The sequence below is a fragment of the Tripterygium wilfordii genome, chromosome 16 (genome assembly GCF_013401445.1).
Source record: "Tripterygium wilfordii isolate XIE 37 chromosome 16, ASM1340144v1, whole genome shotgun sequence".
Taxonomy (NCBI): domain Eukaryota; kingdom Viridiplantae; phylum Streptophyta; class Magnoliopsida; order Celastrales; family Celastraceae; genus Tripterygium; species Tripterygium wilfordii.
Window position 1 is genome coordinate 8503673 of NC_052247.1, and position 21992 is coordinate 8525664.

Consider the following 21992-nt stretch of genomic DNA (forward strand, 5'->3'; position numbering starts at 1 on the left):
ATCGTTCGTACATAACCCACGATCTATATACACACCCATACCCACAGTGTATATATACATACAAGCAAATCCATACATACACAACATATATATATATATATACACACATACAAACACACATGAACTCATAGACACGCCATATATATATATATACTATACACTCTCTGTAACATACCATATATATATACACATCACATATAAACTGATACAAACACATATAACACATATATGCATACAGAAACCAATATATGCCTACATAAAATGCAAGGGCACGAATACAACGAACAAATCTAATATACAAAATATACAGAAACCACATACATGGATACAGGAGGAAGAGTCTCAAATATGGGCAAAATCTCAGTCATTCATCACATAGAACAAACATGACAAACATGAAATGGAAACAGAGGCCAAGAACCCGAAGAAACTCAGAAAATGAATCAGAAAATGAATCTGCAATAGAAACAGAAACAGAGCCGAGGAAATGGAATCCAAAGAACCAAAGTGTATATGAGATATTACCTTCTTAGAGCAATAGAAAGTCCTCCTTTTCTTAGAATCAAAGTTTTCCTTGAGTGACGAAAGACTCTCTCCGCAACTCTCCCTTGATTTTGGCTTTTCTTTCTCACGGTTTGCTCCCCTGGTTTTCTCTCTTTTTCTTTGACTCTCTCTTGCTGTCTTCTTTTCCCTTGGCTGCCTTGCTCTCTCTCTTTCTCTCCTCTGTTTTTTTCTTTCTTTGTTTCCCGATTTCCCCTCTTCACTCTCTCTTTGTTTTTTCTTCCTTCCCTTGTGCGGCTGCCCCTTTTTTCTTGTTGTGCGGCTTCTCCCTTACAAAAATCTCTCACTTATCTTTATATAATGACCACATAAAACCCTACTTTCTCTTTTTACCAAAATGTCCCCACAAACCCTACTTCTTCTCTCCTTAAAAATACTAAGAAACTAATATTTTGGTATTTTTCAATGTTTTTTTTTGCAAAACCCTAAAAAGGTGTCACCTTTCCTTTTTTAAGGTTTTATTTATTATTTATTTAATATTCCTATTTTTTAGATATTTTCTAGGGTTTAGTTATATTGGGTTTGGGTTGGAATTTTTATGGGCTTATGGTCCAAGAAATAGGCTTTAGGATTTTTTGCATGCTTGTGGGTCCAAGAAACAAGCTTTGGTAAGAATATCAGCAATCTGATCAACAGAACTACAATACATGATAAATGTTCAAAGGTACACTTTAATTGATAATTTATCATGGATATTTGTCATACAATTAGGGCTTGAAGTGATTATTACATAATTAAAGTACAAATATCATTTTTAATCACTTTATATTTATTTCTATATTTTTAGACCCAAAATCGGATAACCCATTTTCAGTTCAGGTATTGTTCCATAAACATACCATATGAAGCCTAGTTCTGTTCAACCATGTGTCATCATACTAAGTGTCAAATAGACCACTTGAATCATCTGTATATTTACATATCACCATTCCATTTAAACATCCTATCATGTATACATACATATATATATATATATATATATATATATACACACACACATACACATGTGTATATAGGCTTACCCCACATCATGTATTTCCATATGCATTTGGTAACAAAAGTCTATGCATAAGTTATATATAGTTGTGTGTATATATATGTATATATATGTATATGTATATGTATATGTATATGTATATGTATATCTATATGTATATGTATATGTATGTATATGTATATGTAGATAAATGTATATGTATATGTATATGTATATATATATGTATATGTATATATATATATGTATTGTATATAATTGTCTGACATCAATAAATGATCTATTGTATTGGTTTTCACGTATGCATTAATATTGTAGCTCATCTTTCGTCTAAAAGTCTTCAACTCTTCATCAATACTGCAAAATACGACACTAAAAGGAATCATGTGAAGACTATCATCAGTATTCTCCATCTCACCAGTAGATTTTCACTACTATAAATTGAGACACTGAGACAATGCAAAGATATATATTTTTTTGGAGAAACAAAGAGCAAGAGGAGAAAAAAATCAGAGAGGAGAGAAAATCAGAGAATAAGTTCTTGAGTTTTATTTTATCTTTTACTACAATTCTCTCACATATTCTTTCTAGAATTTTGTGAGATTAATTGCTGATTGTGTAAACCTAGTATGATGAACTAATCTTCTTGGTGGGGACTATTTGCACTCCCCATTTTCCCATTGACACCCCAAAACTAAAAAACTCCATTAAAATATGATCTAGTCTGAATACACCCCATTTTGATGTTTTTTCAAAAAAAAACAAACACACCCCAAAAGTAATCTCACTAGGCACCATCTTCTCCCTTTCTATCTCCCTAAAGAGTTCAAGTGCTTCCTTGCCAAAACCATTAACAACTAATGCAACAATCAGAGCTGTCCGGAAAACCACATTCTTCTTGCCCATTTCATTAAAAACTTGTTGTGCCTCTCTAATGCTCCCACACTTGTCACAAAGATCCAACAATGCATTAGACAATAAACTGACCCTAGTGAACCCATCAAGCTCAACACCTTCCAACGCCATGTCCCTTATAAGAGTTAGAGCCTCCATGGACCTTCCGTTAAGAGTAGACCCATTAATCACAAAATTCCAAGCCACGAGATCTCTTTCAGTCATTAAATCAAACACCTTGTATGCACTCTCTACATACCCACAAGCAGGATAAAAATGAACTAATCTATGAGAGGGTAACAAAGATTGTGACGTCGATGGTGCGAAAAGAGCGATGGTTTGCGGACGATGTGGATGGTTGGGGATGTTTGGCGCCGTTAACGACAAGAAATCAAGGATAACTTGGTGCTGGGTGTCCTCATCGTCAGAGCTCTCCTTATCGCCAGAGATGAGATGTCCTCGTTGCCCATCAATGTTGACAGAATGTGATAATAGGTGAGGTGAGAGAAGAAATAGAGAGGGAGAGGGAAGAAAAGAGGAGAAGGAGGGAATGTGAAATAAGTTGGCGCCTTGGGGTTTTTTGAGACTAGTTTTTTTTGTGTGAAAAGGGGTGCGAATGGGAATCTGTGGAGTGCAAATAGTCTCTACCAATCTTCTAACTAGGGTGACGATGGATCCACTCTATTGTATCTAAATAAATTTGGTTTGATTAATTGTTAATTTATTTATGCTATGTCAAGTGTTAATTAGCTATTCTTTATTGATAATTAAATCCTGATGTTTAGCTACCATCTAGGGTTGATTACCATGATGCAAATTGAGACATATGTCCATGTCCAATTTGAGAAAATCTTCTTGCAGTTAACACCGGAGTTACTTAGACATAAATGCCATATGCTAGGGTCTTTGTGATCGCTACATAAGTTACCATAAATCCTAATGCGTTCTTGATTGTCCTAGCCAATCCAGATGCCTATGGATGATTGCGATTAAGGATAGACGTGGTAAGTCAGATGCCCATGACTATTACATAAATTAGGGCACTTGATCTTTGACATGCATGAATGAAATGATAATTGTCGACTAAATAATTTAAATTCAATAGAGTTTGTGAAATCGGATCTTTAGTGTTTGTCCACTGATAATTACAAAGAGTTGGAATTGCAGATATTTAATATTCAGTCCTTGTGGATACGACACTTGTATTTGTCACTTCTATACTACGATTGATTCGTGCACTTGTGAGTATGATTTGGGTTTGGAATCGCTATATTTTTAGTGGGTCTTAAATATCACAACAAGTTTTTGACACCATTGTCGGGGACTGATTTAATATATTATTATCTAATTCTTGTATATATATATATTAACATTAGAATACTACACCTCCTTAATGGAAGGTTTTTCATTTTTTTTTGGATGGCTTAACCGCCCTATCTAACTATATATTATTGGTTGGTTCTATTGCTACCTCCTATATCTGTTTATAATAATTGTCACTAACACTTACTAACATTTCTAACATTTAAATTTTTGCCACTAATAGTAACATTTACCTTTTTTGTACAGTATCATTTATATTTGTGGTTGGTTTGACACTGCCCCACCTATATATACATATAAATATATATATATATATATATATATATATTAATAAGCTTATGTGGTCGGCTGAGCCGCCTAATCTAACCCTTTATTTCTGTTAATACTTATGGTTGGCCTTTATGCTCCATTTTATTTTCTTTTATATTAATTTTTATTTTGTGGATATTAACTCTTTTAATTTTGTAAAAAAAAATTATTATCGTTGACATTTTCTCTTATGCAAGGACGTTGATCTCAAAGTTTAAATCGTGTTAACTACGATCCAGAGATTGAACAAACTCTTGCACAACTGAGAAGAGAAGCAAGAGGAAATATGGCGGGAGAGAATCCTGAGAATGCTCTTGCTAGAATTGCAAATCCACCGGTCAATGCACCTGGTCGAAGGCCAATGAAGAATTCATTTGTACCTCAGAATATGGAGTAGTCATCCAGCATAGCATTTCAACCCAATGTTTAGGGCAATGTCACATTCTCTCTAGTTCTACTCAATGCAGTCCCACACTTTCGAGGCACAACATTTGATGACTCTTACCTACACATCAGGGAATTCTTTGAACTCTGTAAGACACAATCTGTTCAGGGTTTGATGTCGAAAGAAGTACGACTCATGTTGTTTCCATTTTCTCTCAAAGACAATACGAAACTATGGTTCAATTCTTTGACCCCATGATCGATCACTACATGGGAGTAAATGGCAACAAAATTCTTGAAGAAATTTTTTCCAGCCCAAAAGACGAAGCAATTAAGAAGGGAAATTCAAACATGGCAGTAAAAAGATGGGGACTTATTTTATGAAATTTGGGATAACTTTAAATAGCTACTGCTCAAGTGCCCACATCACAACTTGTCACAAGATGATCAAGTTCAAGCTTTTTATGAAGACTTGACGCAACAAACACAAGCATTGTAGACTCAGCTTGTGGACGCATATTAATGGAGAAAAGTAGTGAAGAAGCTTTTGAACTATTTGAGATTTTAAATGAAAACTCTCAACAATTTTCATCTAGAGTAAAGCAAGGGGTAAAGCTTCCAAAAGGTGTGTATGAAGTCCACACCAGAACAGAAAGCCAACCTTAGTTGCAAGCCATGGAGAAGAAGATTGACATGTTAATGAAAGCAATTTCATCTTCCCAACAAACAGCCCAAGTTGAGATGTGTGCCATCTGGTCTCAATCTAGCCACACCACGAAAACATCTCTTATGTCTTCCAATTCTAAACAAGAGCATACCAATTATGTGGGGCAAGGTGGCTTCCATCCCAACAACAATCCATTTTCAAATACATACAATCCAGGATGGAGAAATCACCCAAATTTCAGTTAGGGAGGACAGGGGCAGAGTAAGCAATACAATCAGAAGATGACACAACAAATCCCTGCTGAACCAAAGAAGCTTTCTTTGGAAGAGCAAATGGCTCTTCTAGCTCTCAACACTAACAATTTTATTCATAAAACGACGGAGCAAAATAGTAGTTACGACCAACAATTCAGCAACATACATGGATCTATTCAGAAACTTGAAGTTCAAGTTGGTCAAATTATTGAGTGAAAGGAAGCTGGGAAGATTGTCGAGTCAACCAGAAGTAAAACCAAAAGGAAAAGAACAAATCGACGCCATTACCACCAGACACAGAACAACCGTGGGATTTTTAGAAAACGATGGTGAAAAGGCCAAAAAGAAAACAAAATTGGTGAACAAAAGCCTGATGATGAAATTCGGCCCAAGTCGATCGACTTATCAAAGCATAAAATGAATGAATCTCATGTGCCTTTCCCTAGCCGGTTGGTGAATGAGAAGAAGACTGACCAGATGCGAGGAATAATGGATATATTCAAAAAAGTGGAGATCAACATTCCTCTCTTTGACGCGATTCAACAAATTTCTTCCTATGCAAAATTTCTGAAAGATGTCTGCACCAGAAAGAAGAAACTGGCACCATACGAGAAGGTTATGTTGTCTGAACAATGCAGTGTCATTCTAAACAAGAAGCTACCACCAAAGCTAAAGGATCCGGGGAGTTTCACTAGCCTTTGTGCTGTTGGGCAAGTTTCTTTCAAAAAAGCTTTTCTAGACCTAGGTGTTAGCATCAATTTGATGCCATATTCAGTTTTTGTGTAACTTGGTCTCAAAAAGGAATTGCAACCAACTTCGATCACTTTGCAATTGGTGGATCCGTCAATAAAATTTCCACAAGGTATCATAGAAGATGGTCTTATCAAAGTTGACAAATTTCTCCTTCCAGCAGATTTTATTATCCTTGATATGGAGGAAGACAGAAACATACCAATTATTTTGGGGAGGCCTTTCTTAGCCACTGCAGGAACTATTGTGGATGTACAAAAGGGTTGTTTGTCCATGACTGTGCAAGGGCAAACGGTGAAATTTGATCTATTTGAAGCTACTAGACATCCTTATGATACATGGGAGTGTTTTAGCATTGAAGCTATTGATGGCTCAATTTATGATTCATTTTTGAAGCATCAATCTACTGACCATTTGGCAACTTGCCTTGCATTTCCTGAACTGCTATTTGAAGAAGATGGCGAAGTTGCAGAATTTTGTGTATACTTGCAAGCATAACAACCAGTGTATCATAGGTGGATCCATACATTTGAAGCTCTCGATCCTCCACTTCCGAAAAGTGGTTCCTTCTATTGAATCTCCACCAAAGTTAGATTTGAAGCAACTTCCAAATCATTTTAAGTATGTTTATATTGGTGTTGAAGAAGCATTACCTGTCATTGTAGCCACTAATCTCACTGATTTGAAGGAAGAAAGTCTCTTGTGGGTGCTACGACAATACAAAAGTGTTATTGGGTGGTCCCTTGCTGACATCAAAGGCATAAGTCCTACTATGTGCATGAACCAAATTTTACTGGAAGATGATTCAAAATCCTCTCGTGAAGCACAAAGACTCCTCAATCCATCGATGAAGGAGGTAGTTCGATCTAAAATATTGAAGTTGCTGGATGTAGGAGTCATCTATCCTATTTTCGATAGCCAATGGGTTAGTCCTGTTCAAGTGGTTCCTAAGAAATCAGGAATCACGGTGATCACTAATGAGAACAATGATCACTGTGATTATCGAAAGCTGAATTCTGCCACAAGAAAGGATCACTTTCCTTTACCATTTCTTAATCAGGTGCTAGAAAGACTGACAGGCCATTCCTATTATTGCTTTCATGATGGCTACTCTGGCTTTAATCAAATTGTGATCGCACCGGAGGATCAAGAGAAAACAACTTTCACATGTCCTTTTGGGACATTTGCATACAAAAGAATGCCATTTGGGCTTTGCAATGCACCAGCTACATTTCAACGGTGCATGACAAGTATATTCTCTGACATGGTGGGCCACATCATTAAAGTATTTATGGATGATTTCTTCATGTTCTGATCATCTTTTGGTACCTGCATGTGCAATCTTGCCTTGGTTCTGGAGAGATGCCAGAAGACTAATCTAGTGCTTAATTGGGAGAATTGTCATTTTTTGTTTCGCTAAGGTATTGTTCTTGGTCATCTTATTTCCAAGAAGGGGATTGCCGTTGACAAAGCAAAAATTGAAGTTATTTCTAGATTGCCACCTCCGACTTCAATAAGAGGTGTGCGATTTTTCTCGGACATACGGGGTTCTATCGCCATTTCATCAAAGACTTCTCGAAGATTTCCAGGCCATTGTGAAATTTGCTCTCCAAGGATGTCACTTTCCACTTTGATGACGACTGTTTGCAAGCATTCAGCAAATTGAAGCAATAACTTATATTTGCACCTATCATGATGGCACCAGATTGGAGTTTCCCTTTTGAGCTCATGTGTGATGTCAGTGACTATGCAATTGGAGTAGTGTTGGGGCAAAGAGTCGACAAGCTACCACATGTCTTTTATTATGCAAGTCGTACTCTCAATGATGCCCAACTTAATTACTTCACAACAGAAAAAGAACTATTGGCAGTAGTTTTTGCATTGGAGAAATTTAGATCATACCTGATTGGATCCAAGGTGATTGTCTATAGTGATCATGTGGCTCTCAAATATTTGTTGTCTAAGAAAGATTCAGAGCCGAGATTGATTCGTTGGGTGTTATTGCTTTAAGAATTTGATTTGGAGATAAGAGATAAAAAAGGAGCAGAAAATGTTGTAGCAGATCATCTTTCTCGTATTGTTCAAGCAAATGATGGTGAGAAGACGAAGCTTCCATTGAATGAAGTTTTTCCAGATGAACAACTTTTCTCTGTATAAATTGAGGTACCTTGGTATGTCGATATTGTCAATTACCTTGCAAAAGGGGTTATTCCCAAGAACTGGACTCACCAACAATGAAAGAAATTTTTGTTCACAACAAAGCATTATTTCTGGGATGAGCCTTACTTATTCAAGCATTGTGTTGATCAAATTGTTCGGAGATGTGTGTCACAAGAAGAACAACGGAGTATTTTACAATTCTGTCATACATTCGCTTGTGGTGGTCACTTTGGTATCCAGAGAACTTCTGCAAAGATTTTACAATTGGGGTTCTATCGGCCGACTCTTCACAAGGATGCCCATATTTTCTGCTCCACCTGTGAAAATTGTCAGAAACTTGGTAACATTTCTGGTAGGAATGAAATGCCACTCAATAATATTCTGGTGGTTGAAATCTTTGATGTTTGGGGAATAGATTTCATGGGGCCAGGTCCCTAGTCTTATAGAAATGAATATATACTAGTGGCAGTGGACTATGTGTCCAAATGGGTTGAAGCTATTGCAAGCCCAACCAACAAAAGTGAGGTGGTAATCCGGTTACTTTAGGGTGTAATATTTCCAAGATATGGCACTCCACGTGCTACAATCAGTGATGAAGGGAAGCATTTTCTGAACAGGAGTATGTCTACACTTCTTGCCAAGTACAATATCACGCATAAGATTGCCACTGCTTATCATCCTCAAACCAGTGGACAAGCTGAGATTTCAAACCGACAAATTAACGAATTTGGGAGAAGACAGTGAATGTCAAAAGAACTGATTGGAGTATAAAATTGAATGATGCTCTTTGGGCATATCGCACTGCATATAAAACTCCAATTGGAATGTCTCCATATCGTTTGATTTATGGCAAGGCTTGCCATCTTCCTGTGGAGCCCCGACCATAAGGCATTCTGGGTAATAAAAAGGTTGAATTTCGATGTAGCTGGTGAGAAGAGGAAACTACAGCTCAATGAACTTGACGAGCTATGTGACGAGGCATATGAAAATGCGAGGATTTACAAGGAAAAGACAAAGAGATACCATGATCAGCACATCACAACGAAAGAATTTTCTCCTGGTCAAAAGGTACTTTTGTTTAACTCTCTTCTCAAAATTTTTCCAGGGAACTTACGTTCAGGATGGTATGGTCCATTTCAAGTTGTTCGAGTATATCCCCATGGAGTTGTTGACATTAAAAACTTGGAGACGGGAAATGAGTTCAAGGTTAATGGGCATCACCTCAAACCTTATTTGGAAGCTAATTATGACACAACAGTGTCCAGCATTACTCTCCAAGACCTAGGTAATTGAGTGTTGGGAACACTCCGTCTTGCCCAGATGATAAATACATCGCTTGTGGGAGGCAACCCATATTTCGTTCCCATTTATTTAGTTAATATTATTATTATCTATTTGAAAAACAAAAGTACATTGGTCCTCATCGAGCGTGGAAATGAACAGTGGAACGTGACAGTAAATAGACTGGCGGTGTGACAGGTACCCCAAATTTCTTCCATATTTGTAGTACGCTTTTCTTTATTATTCTCGATTCATCTTCATCTCTAATCACCCTTTTTGGAGTTTGTTTTCTCTTTCTAATAGAAATGAAGAAATATGTCGAGACGCCCACGCACCATCACAACAAAATTACAGTCCAGGCTTACATTGTTCAACGAAGCTGAAATCATTCCTGAGTGTAGAATTGATAAAAAGATCCAGCGAGAAGTTATCAATAGATGGGCGATGGACTACCTGAGGGAGCATTCCTTGTTGTTTCTCTTAAATCCAGATCCAGAAGAAAACTTGCCGGTGTATCCTCAAATCATTCGCTCTTTCTATCACACTCTTATCGAGCTGCCACGACATGGGCGGACTGGAGATCAATCAGTTTACCAGGTTATTATAGCTGGTGTGAAAGTTCCATTCACAACAGCATAACTGTGTTTTTGCTTAGGGTATCTACCAGCATATGATGAGACCATTGGATTTCGACAATCGATCTTTGCATCAAAGCAGGAAATGATTGATGATATGTGTGGAGGAAAGCGAAATAAACACAAAAACGCTACACGCTGAGCCTACTTTCCATCAAAGATGTGGTTGCTGAATGATACTGTTAGGGAAAATCTGTGTCCTATTGGCCATGAGCAAGAACGATGGGGAAAATTCTTATCAGTTTTATACTCTATGTATGTATAAAGGGCATTGGTTTGACATTGGGAAGATCTTTCTGGCCACAATTTTCAGAGCCAAATCTTTTGTCGAGAAGAAGCCAACAAAAGTGGGGAAGTTAATTTTTCCATGACTTATCACAAGGTTGCTTTTGTTCAAAAGTTTTCGGAAGTTATGTTTCTATCATATTTCTGAATTGGTCTAAATATCTCTGAAGTGTTGATAATTTGAGTTGAAAACCCATAATCACTTGTGGATTTTTCTGACTTTAGTTTTGTCTCACCTATTATGTTTAATAATTGGATCAATTGCACAGAATTACGTATTTGTGGGGTATGATATTTGAGATTAATTATGAATATTGTGATTTTCTTGAGTTGATTTGGAATTCTTTGAATATTAATATCTTGGGATACATGTATATATTCATATATTTTTACAGGAAAAAAATAGAAAAAAAAGAAGAAGAAGTAATTATAAATAACAGGAGTGTCTATGAGTTTCTCTGTTGAGTAACGGGCCTCTTACCTCAGTAAGCGGTGAGTATTCGCATAAAAAGGTAGAAAAATCAAGGTATCAACCTATGTGACAAGCAAAGTTTTGTAGCCTTTTTGACTCGAGTTATTAAACCCGTTGGGGTGTCTTTACACCTAATGTCCTGTGCCAACTGGATTGGGAGTCATTGGTTGAACGCTTGTTACAAGGGTCAATTAGAAAGCTTAATAAGACTGAGCATTACACATGTCACATAAAAAATATATATGTATAATAAATTAAAAAAAAGGAGAGTCAATAAATAAAATCCCTTGATATTAATTATTCATAGTCTGATGATTCTTGTGATATTGCAGTGTTTATGTTAAGATTAAATTCAAGCCACGTATTTATGCTAAATTCGTTACGCACTACACCTCACGCTACGATAGAATGGGTGGTATGAGATTTAGTCAAAATGATTTGTTCTAGTGATGGTGGTTGGTGGATTCTTGAATATATTCATACTAACGAGATAATTGGGTTATTTACATATATGACATGAATTTTCTGAACGCTTGAATTACTGGGGACTAGCAATAAGCTGGTTGGGGGTTGTGATAAATGTTTAAATGTACACTTTAATTGATAATTTATCATTGACATTTAAACATCCTATCATTACCATTCCATTTAAACATCCTATCATGTATACATATATATATATATATATATATATATGTATGTATATAAGCTTACCCCACATCATTTATTTCCATCTGCATTTGGTAACAAAAGTCTACACATAAGTTATATATAGTTGTGTGTGTGTGTATATATATATATATATATGTATATGTATATACATTTGGTACCAAAAGTCCACGTAATAGTTATATATATAGAGATATATGTATATAATTGTCTGACATCAATAAATGATCTATTGTATTGGTTTTCACGTATGCATTAATATTACTGCTCATCTTTCGTCTAAAAATCTTCAACTCTTCATCAATATTGCAAAATACGACACTGAAAGGAATCATGTGAAGACTATCATAAATTTCTCCATCTCACCAGTAGATTTTCACTACTATAAATTGAGACACTGAGACAATTCGAAGATATATATTTTTCTGGAGAAACAAAGAGCAAGAGGAGAAAAAAATCAAAGAGTGAGAGAGAAAATCAGAGAGTGAGTTCTTGAGCTTTATTTTCTCTTTTACCACGATTCTCTCACATATTCTTTCTAGAATTTTGTGAGATTAATTGCTGGTTGTGTAAACCTAGTATGAGGAACTAATCTTCTTACTAGGGTGACGATAGATTCACTCTATTGTATTTAAATAAATTTGGTTTGATTAATTGTTAGTTTATTTATGCTATGTCAAGTGTTAATTAGCTATTCTTTATTGATAAGTAAATCCTGATGTTTAGCTACCATCTAGGGTTGATTACCATGATGCAAATTGAGGCATATGTCCATGTCCAATTTGAGACCAGCTTCTTGCAGTTAACACCGGAGTTACTTAGACATAAATGCCCTATGCTAGGGTCTTTGTGATCGCTATATAAGTTACCATAAATCCTAATGCGTTATTGATTGTCCTAGCCAATCCAGATGCCCATGGATGGTTGCGATTAAGGATAGACATGGTAAGTCAAATGCTCATGACTATTACATAAATTAGGGGACTTGATCTTTGACATGCGTGAATGAAATGATAATTGTCGGCTAAATAATTTAAATTCAATAGAGTTGGTAAAATAGGATCTTTAGTGTTTGTCTACTTGTGTTAATTCTTATTCATTTTGTTTCCATTGATAATTACAAAGAGTTGGAATTACAGATATTTAATATTTAGTCCTTGTGGATACGACACTCTTATTTGCCATTTCTATAGTACAATTGATTCGTGCACTTGCGAGTATAATTTGGGTTTTGAATCGCTATATTTTTAACGGGTCTTAAATATTACAACAATACACAAGCTTGATATCTTCATTCTTCTCAGCCTCCCTTAAAGCATGAAACTTCACTCAAATGTGCTTGGTCCTGCCATGCTGTACAGGGTTTTTGGTCATTGCAATAGCTGATGTACTATCACAATGAACAACATTAGCTTCCTCTTGTTTGTGCCCCAAATCTGACAGAAGTTTCCTCAATCAAATAGCTTGGTTTGCACCTGCTACAGCTGAGATGTATTCAGCCTCTGTAATGGAGTGAGCTACAACCTCCTACTTTTTAGAACTCCAAGAAAACATAACCAGATGTGCTCTTTGAGTCATCAACACTTCCAACCCAATCACTATCTACATAACCCTCCAAGGTACAATCACCAAGCCTCTGGTACCACATTTCATGATCCACAGTACCCTTACGGTACCTCAAAACCCTCTTAGCTACACCTGAATGAGTTTGACTAGGTAAATTCATGAACCTAGACAACAGATTTGCAGCAAACATCAAATCCGGTCTGGTAGCGGTCAGATAAAGCAAGCTTTCTACCAAGCTTCTATAAGAGGATGAATCCACCTTCTCAACCCCATCCATTTTAGATATCTTCTCATTAACAATCAAAGGAGAAGCCACTGCCTTACAATTCTCCATTTTAAACTTCTTCAAAATATCATGAGCATATTTCTTTTGCGATAAGAAATTGCCTTCTTCACATTGATACACTTCCATACCCAGGAAGTACTTCATCTCCCCTATATCAAACATTTCAAATTCTCTCATCATAGCTGCCTTGAAAGCCTCCATAGAAGCTAATCTCATTCCTGTCACCAGAAATCATCGACATACAATAAGACAATTAGCTGATCTTCACCATGCTTCACATACAAAGTTGGCCCATTATCGCTCCTCCTAGAACCCTGCTGGAGGATATATGAATCAATTTTAGTGTACCAAGCTCTTGGTGCTTGCTTGAGGCCATACAAGGCCTTATAGAGCTTGTACACCTTATCTTCACTACCTGACACAATAAAACCTTCAGGTTGCTGCACATAAATGTCCTCTTCAAGTACACCATTCAGAAAGGCATATTTAACATCTAAATAGGATATTTTCTAACCCAACTGAGCTGCCAAAGCAACCAAAAGTCTCACTGTGTCATGCCTTGCCACTGGTGCAAAGGTATCTCCAAAATCCACTCTTGCCACTTGAGCATACCCCTTCAGAACCAGCATGGCCTTGTGTTTAAATATAGAACCATCAGGTTTCAACTTGGTCTTGTAGACCCCCGTGACTCCAACAACATGTTGAACCTAAGGTTTTTCTGTTAATTCCTAAGTTTCATTTTTTCAATCATAACCAGCTCCTCTTTCATAACATGGTTCTATTTTTCAGATTGTGAAGCTTCAGCATAGCTGGTAGGCTCCACTATAGCTGCACAATATCTCTCATATATTCCTGAAAGAGATTTGTGCTTCACCACTTCCCTTTCATCATCTGAATCCACTTTAGCAACATCAATATATATATTAGAAGCCTTTTTAGTAGGAACACTCTCCCGTTGCTCCAAAACAGACTTCTGAACAACTTGATCATCCCAATTCCAACATGAATCTTCATCAAACACAACATCCCTACTAACCAAAATCTTCTTGGTCTCCACATTATAAATTATGTAACCTTTAGATTGTGAAGCATACCCCAAGAAAATCCCAACATCAGCCTTTTGATCAAGCTTACTTCTCTTCTCTGATGGGATATGGGAATAGCAAACTGAGCCAAAAACTCTCAAGTGCTTAGCTGATGGCTTCATACCTAGCTAAGCTTCAACTGGTGTCATCCCTTTTACAGACTTTGTTGGAAGTCTGTTTAAGAGATACACTAAAGTGTACACTGTCTCTGCCCAAACAACTTAGGCAACTTCTTTTCCAGCAATATGCATCTTGCCATCTCCTTCACAGTCCTATTCTTCCTCTCTGAAACTCCATTCTACTGAGGAGTGTAGCTCACAGTCAGTTGATGAGCAATCCCAACATCCTCACAGAATTGATTGAATGCATTTGAGGTGTACTCTTTCCCATTATTATAACTAATTGTTTTGATTTTCATCCCACTTTGGGACTCCACCAGAGTTCTAAACTTCTTAAACACTGAAAAGAGCTTTGCTACTAATAAAATACACCCATGTCATCCTGGTATAGTCATCAATAAACAAGATAAAGTATTTGTTATGACTCAGTGAGGGGACACTCATAGGTCCACACACATCAGTAAGTACCAACTCCAGCTTCTCACTAGCTCTCCATTCTCCTTCAGTTGGAAAAGACAACCTGTGCTGCTTCCCAAGCTGACAAGAACTGCAAACACACTCACTAACATACACATCTCCCATATCCCTAACCAATTCACCATCAACAACAAATTTCAAAGATTTCAAATTCAAATGGTCATACCTCCTATGCCACAACCAAGAATTGTCTGATTTCACAGTGCATACTTGTTGCCCAGTAGCATTAAAATTCAAAGAAAAATAATAATCAGACATCTTGATTTTGACCACCGCACAACCACTTGAATCTGAAATAGCACACCAACAAACTTTGAAAATCAAAGAATACCCCTTCTTCATCATTTAAGGTACACTGAGCAAATTTTGTTTCAAAGATGGAATAAAAAGCACATTTGTAATATGCTTAGTACCCCTTCTGGTATTAATGGACACTGAACCCTTTCCCTCTGCTTCTAGAATCTCACCATTTCCCAGTGTAACTTTGGTCCTCACAAACTTTTCCAGAGATAAAAATAAACTGATATCTTTTGCCATATAACTTGTACAGCCACTATTAATAAGCCAATAATCACTCTCTGAAGTTTGTGAACCACCCAAAGCCATAAACAAATTATCTTATTGTTGCTTCTGCTGATCATTAGAGAAATTAGCTCGCTGAGAAGAATTTTCAGATTGGCCTGAGTTTTGTTTTTGCTTGCAAAATGTCTCAATGTGCCCAAACTTCTTGCAAAACCTGCATTGAATTTGGGGCTTACCATACTTCTCCCACCATGTCTTCTCTGGATGATTGGTTTTCCCACAATGTGGACAAGGTGGAAACTTTTTTTCCTTTCCAGAATCATCTGAACTGGCACCTTCAGCTGCCTTCCCTTTCCAACCCTTCTCATTGAACTTCTTCTTGCCATCCTTGGAAGCTGAAGTCTGCTTCCCTTTATGCCTTGCTTGAAAGGCTCCTTCAGTGACATCTTCATTTCTGAAAGAATTCCTCTGCTTATGTGCTTGAAGTTTACTACAAAGTTCAGTTATAGTGAGTTGGCTCAAATCATATGACTCTTCTATAGCTGAAACCTTAGCTTTAAACCTCTTAGGTAAGCTAATGAGAATTTTCTCCACAACTTTATGGTCCTTCACATCTTCACCATAAACTTCATTTGAGTAATCTTTAAGAGAATCACTCCCTTTCATCTTCAACATCTCAAACTCTCTCTTCAGAGTCAACAATCTCTGCTGCCTCACTCTAGTACTACCCTGGAACTCCTCCTGCAACATGTCCCACGCAGCCTTGGCTGTGTTTGCACCCACTAGCCTTGGAAAAATAGTCTTATGTATAGCAGAGTGTATAAAGTTAAGTGCTTGGAAATTTTTAGTGTAAACATCAGTATGAGACTTGATCTGAGCTATAGTAGCATTATCAAGCAATTTTGTTTCAACATAACCTTCTTGAACTACCCTCCACAAATCATGTGCCATGAGATAGGCCTTCATCTTCAAAGACCAAAAATCATAGCTTTCACCACTAAAAACAGGTGGTGGTGGAAGAGAGATTTTGTTTGAAGACATACCTTTTGATTTCAGAACTTTCACAAACCCTAGATTGCTCAAAGACTTCAACACAGGTCATTTACGAAGCTAGGCTTCGATACCACTTGTTAGAACCATAAGAACACCAGTTACACCAGCTGGATCAACCACAATGCCTTTACCAGAACAACAACAACCTGCACTCTTCACTTCAATACCACAAAACAAGGACAGCAGCTAGCTGATCCTTTCTTCACAAGATAAACACACGAATAAGTCAAACTAAAGTGAAGAAAAGTGACAAATCAAAGTAACAAGCTTGCAGCAAAGAACATTCATAGTTCAGTCTGCAACTTCCATAAAAAGAGTACTGATGCGTATATTATTATACATCTTTTTGCTTATGTTTTTAGGTTGAATTGACGTTTTGTTTATCGAAATAAGATCGGATTTTGCATAAATTATATTTTTTATGCTTTATTTAGCTCCTTACGCTCAACAGCTGCTCAACCCACGCTCGAGCGTAGATGTCACAATATTGGCTAGCAGCTAGCGCTCAACAGATGCTCAACAGGCGTTCAACAGCTGTTCGACATAATAAAATCCGAGAAGTAGAAGTTTGACTCGTTTTAGGAGTTTACTTTGAGGTTTACGAGCTTTTTATTATTGAAGGAAACCCTAGGAGGTTGGGGAGAGTTTCAAACATATATAAATACCTTATTACAAGTCAAAGAGGGAGATCTTTGGAGGTTGACGGTAGAAAAAAAAAAGAAAGGATTTCGGCAATCGGGTTCCATCATTCTTGTGTTTTCTTTCCTAGATTTCCATGGATTCTATTAGTTTTATTTTCTTTTGTTTTGTCGCCTAAGTAGCTAAACCTTTTGCAAGGGGAACGATGTAGCCTCTTTGATTGTGCTTAATGAATTTGGTTTGATTAATTATTAGTTTCTTTTTGCTATGCCAAGTGTTGATTGTTGTGCTTAATTGATGATTGAACTGTGATACTTAGCTACCATCTAGGTTTGATTATTCTGATGCAATTCGTAGTAGACGCCATGCTCGGATTGGGAATAGCTTCTTGCAATTTAACACCATGACTGCCTAGACATAGACGCCATATGTTAGGATTCATGTCATCGCTACATAAGTTGCCATAGATTCAATTGCGTTCTTGTTTGTTAAATTAGTCTAGACGTCATGGATAGTTGCAAATTAAGAATAGACGTAATAAGTTAGACGTCATGACTACTATATGAATCAGGGGACTTGGTCTTTGACATACATGAAGGAATTGATAATTGACAACTAAAGGATTTAAGTACAATAAAGATGGTGAAATCGGAACCCTAACTTACCCATTTATTTGTCTTTGCATGCTTCTTATAATTTCATCTTTTAATTTCACAATTTTCCAATCATAAATAATCTTTTGTTTTTATTCGGTGATGTTTATAGTGAATTTTGAAATAAGGATAGATTAATACTCAATCCTCGTGGATTCGACACTCATATTTGCTAAGCTATACTACTATTGATTCGTGCACTTGAGAGTATAAACTGAGTTTTGAATCGCTATAATTTTAGTGGTTCGAAATCTCACATCAAGTACTTCAACAAGAGTACAAGAAAACACTTAATACAAACTAGCTTACAGAAACAACTAGCCTACGTGGCTTACTTGCATACACATAATAAAAAAACAAAATAAAACATGACTTGGCAAGGTCAAACACAAACATAAACTATGACCAAGTCAAATGTAAACTTAGCTAAGCAAACCTCGCTCAACAGTTATGAACATGAATAGGTTCCCTACTCTCAGAACACCCATCTTCCTGGTTTATTTGCCGTTACAATAAACCTTAACATTCTGCAGGTTGATGTTCTCACTAAATACATCAGACTTCATAGTTCTCTTCTTTAGTGTTCCCTCCAAATTTTCCTTCCAGCTTGATACTCTTGTACCACCTAGCACATACCATGTAAACAACCAAGTCTATACTTGTTAAACCAGCTAATAGGAAATAAAATCTGTCTAGATGTCCCTTGTTGAGATTTCCAGGCACCCATCCAGGAATATGATCCTCTGTCGAGATCTTCATAACCACAGTTAGGAGCAAACTACTCACATAGTTCCCTAGCGACATCGATGTCATGCATAGTGCACTTCCAAAGCTCTTTAATCCATCTGGTGTTTGAGCATTGAAGAACTCCAGTTGACCCACATACATGAACACTTCTGAAGCTCCAATGAATGCGTATTGAGGAACTTGCCAAAAGATGCTCAATGAACTCGAACCTTCACAGTGTGTGCAGTAATTTGTGGCATACTTTAGTCTGTAGCACTCTACAATTCCTGCTGATACCATTGCTAGTATTGCAATGACGAGACCAACTCCCATTCTTTGAAGCTCTGTAAGCCCTGTGGAACTTTTCTTTTTAAATCTGCAAATTAGTGGATCAAGCACTCTTCGGTAAATGAAAATGAAGAGTGCGACGCTTAGGATGTCGAAGCTGGACATGCTTGAAGGTGGGATTCTGAAGTTCGAGATGGTAGTCTTCATGGCAGCACCTTGCTCCACAAAGAGAGATGCCATTTGTGTGAAAACAACCGAGTAAATTATAGTGCAGAGCCATATTGGGAGTAGTCTGAGTATGCATTTAACTTCTTCTACTTGGGTTATAGGGCAGAGATTCCAGGAGTTGAGGAAACCCTTCTTCCGATTATCGATGTCTCTTGATGTGATATACGCTGCTTTGTCCAAGAACCTAATACATATAGGTAAGCTCGAGTTAGTGTTACCATCGACTGAATGTTGAGTTTATTAGAGTTTTTGTAGGTTATAATGTTCATTACTTACTTGAAGCCATGAGTGTGGAGTATCTTTCTGTTACCATTCATGGAACACTCTTCGCTATCCAAGTCATACAAACCCTCTTCAGCTGATGAAATCTCAGCCTTCGATTTCCTCACCGCAGCCACTAAGACTTGGCAGAACCTGGAGAGGGGATTACCTGTCGGTTTAAAGTGTCGATACCTCGGAGTTCCTAGGAGAAACAAGACTAATCCTGCAAAGGCAGAGCCTGCAGACGCCCAGAATCCGAGTGCCCACATCCCTCCATCCTCAAAGTAGCCTAAAACGGTGTTTGAGAAGAGGGAACCAAGGTTCATAGCTAAATAGAAGTAGCTAAAAAACGAAACCTTAGATTGTCCTTCCTTGGGGTCCTCTTCATCAAACTGATCTGCCCCAAATGTAGCAATATTAGGTTGATAACCTCCATTTCCTAGGGCCACAAGGTAGATAGAGAGATAAAACAATCCTATCTCCAAGCTCGAATGAGACCCGCACGGTGTATTTTCGTCACCGCAGCCTCTTGGTCTGATCAAGAATAGGTATGATGACAGAGAGAGTGATACCAAGCCCTGTCATTACAATACAGATAGAATGCAGAATCATTAGTACATTAGTAAGTGAAAATGTGAAATACTGGAATTTTCAATGTCCAAGAAGTTACTTACTATGACAAAGATGACTTGAAAGATGGCACAAGTCTTGTATCTTCCCCAGTATGAATCACTTAAGAAGGCGCCAACAAGAGAGAAAATGTAGACAGTGCCAGTCCATTTGCTAACACTGTTAGCTGCCTCAGCATTGTTTTGCTGTAGAACTCTTGTCAGAAACAACACCAAATTAACCCCAACTCCAAAGAATGCTAGGTTCGCCAATCCTTGGTTCACTGTTAGATTCATAAGTACAAACAAATAGTCAAAGTTAGATAAGAAATCACTTTCTAGACTACACACAATAATTTACAATTGACCTTAGTTTCTTTGGATGGAGTCTTAGTTAGCCTATACGGCTTGTTATGTCACTTTTTTTCAAACGAGAATTTCCAGACTCAACATGTCCACCGAACTACTGGATCAGCTCCAAACTCGGGTCGCCATACGTGTACACTCATAGGTAGGTACTTGCACGAAATGGGGACTGAGAGAAGTAATACTATAAATCACACCCCTTCCCCCAAAAAGCCATCTTATTAGGCGTCTTCCTTTCGTTTGTTAAAATATAGACTTCAAATGCACATTTTAAGTATTAAGTGGAGTTTTGATGCAATTGACCAAAAATAGCTACTTTTCTATACAATTGAGTGTTTCAGTTTGATAAGGGGTTGATGAGTTGACTGTCTCTAGCTAGCTATTTCAAGATTTGTCTTCGATTGTGTCAATTTTACGTTTTGGGCAAATGCTATGATGCCTTCATGCATGATTTTCTCACTCTTTTCTAGTATTAGGATGTTGGCAGCGGCAATGACCATCAACACACAAAAAATGTTAAACCATCTAAAACTATAAAAACAGAGAAGACCCACCATCCCCTAATTCCCAATATCAAAAACAAAAACAACCCAAAAAATTTTAAACCATATTCATTATACTATGTGTGTGGTGTGCGTTGGGATTATATAAGCAATAAAATAAGGTATATATTGATATATATGCACCTTATCATGCATCCCATGATACTAGGACCCATGAAAAGGCATACAATCGATATATATATCATAAAATGTAAGTGAGTATTTGAATCATTTTGAGTCATTAGAATGTGACACTGAAAAAAAATTTGCAAGCTACTCGAAGAGTGCAAAGTATATATATGTTTGATGCTAAGTTTAGTTAGAAGACAAAATAAAGAAAGAGAACTTGAAAAATCTTCTTCATTTTTTCTTCTTATTTTTTTTTTGTTTGTGTGAGAGAGGTACTTACAGAGAATGATAATTCCAGCAACCCATTGTCCTGATTTCCCTCTAATAGCAGGACGTCCTTGCCAATCAATTGTTCCATCAAGAGTTGTAGTGCATTCTTCTTCTCCATCCTCTTTGTAATTCACCTATACATAATTGAGATACATAGAAAGAATCAAACCATATGTGTTTGTCAAGGAAGAAGAGAAGGAAAAATATATAGGAGGCCTATTAAGTACTAACCTCTTTACACACATCCAAACAATCCATTGATGGACAAGAGTGGAAGGACAACTGTTCTATTGTGTAATGTTTTGGTGGTGGGAGTGATCAATGAGAAGGGGAGGAGTTTTAGGACAAGAAATTGAAGAGGAAGTAGAGAATAAATAGAGAGTGGAAGGGAGAGATGGATAGTTGAGATTAAATGGACAAAAAGAGAGGATACCCACGTGGCCAAATCAAAGGTGGGTTATTAGAGGAAAAGAAAGGAGCTGCCCACATCCCCTAATAAGTCCAAAATGATATGTATGAGATGGATTGGGACTCTG

At 37.1% G+C, this 21992-nt stretch overlaps 3 protein-coding genes across 3 annotated transcripts; 1 reads left to right on the top strand and 2 right to left on the bottom strand.

Moving 5' to 3' along the window:
- The first annotated feature begins 9142 nt into the window (after positions 1-9142).
- Positions 9143-9886, top strand: LOC119980754. The gene is made up of 2 exons (XM_038823549.1): positions 9143-9502; positions 9881-9886. Exons 1-2 carry the CDS (start codon positions 9143-9145, stop codon positions 9884-9886), a joined length of 366 nt encoding a protein of 121 aa, XP_038679477.1.
- A 5903-nt stretch (positions 9887-15789) lies between these two features.
- Positions 15790-18054, bottom strand: LOC119980755. The gene is made up of 3 exons (XM_038823550.1): positions 18051-18054; positions 16831-16904; positions 15790-16659 (listed from the first exon to the last, which is right to left on the bottom strand). The coding sequence occupies exons 1-3, from the start codon at positions 18052-18054 to the stop codon at positions 15790-15792; spliced, it is 948 nt and encodes a 315-aa protein (XP_038679478.1).
- Positions 18055-18378: 324 nt separating this feature from the next.
- On the bottom strand, positions 18379-21822 carry LOC119981426 (protein NRT1/ PTR FAMILY 7.3). The gene is made up of 5 exons (XM_038824524.1): positions 21688-21822; positions 21467-21590; positions 20216-20433; positions 19557-20119; positions 18379-19464 (listed from the first exon to the last, which is right to left on the bottom strand). The coding sequence occupies exons 1-5, from the start codon at positions 21712-21714 to the stop codon at positions 18594-18596; spliced, it is 1803 nt and encodes a 600-aa protein (XP_038680452.1). The 5' UTR covers positions 21715-21822; the 3' UTR covers positions 18379-18593.
- Positions 21823-21992: the final 170 nt, after the last annotated feature.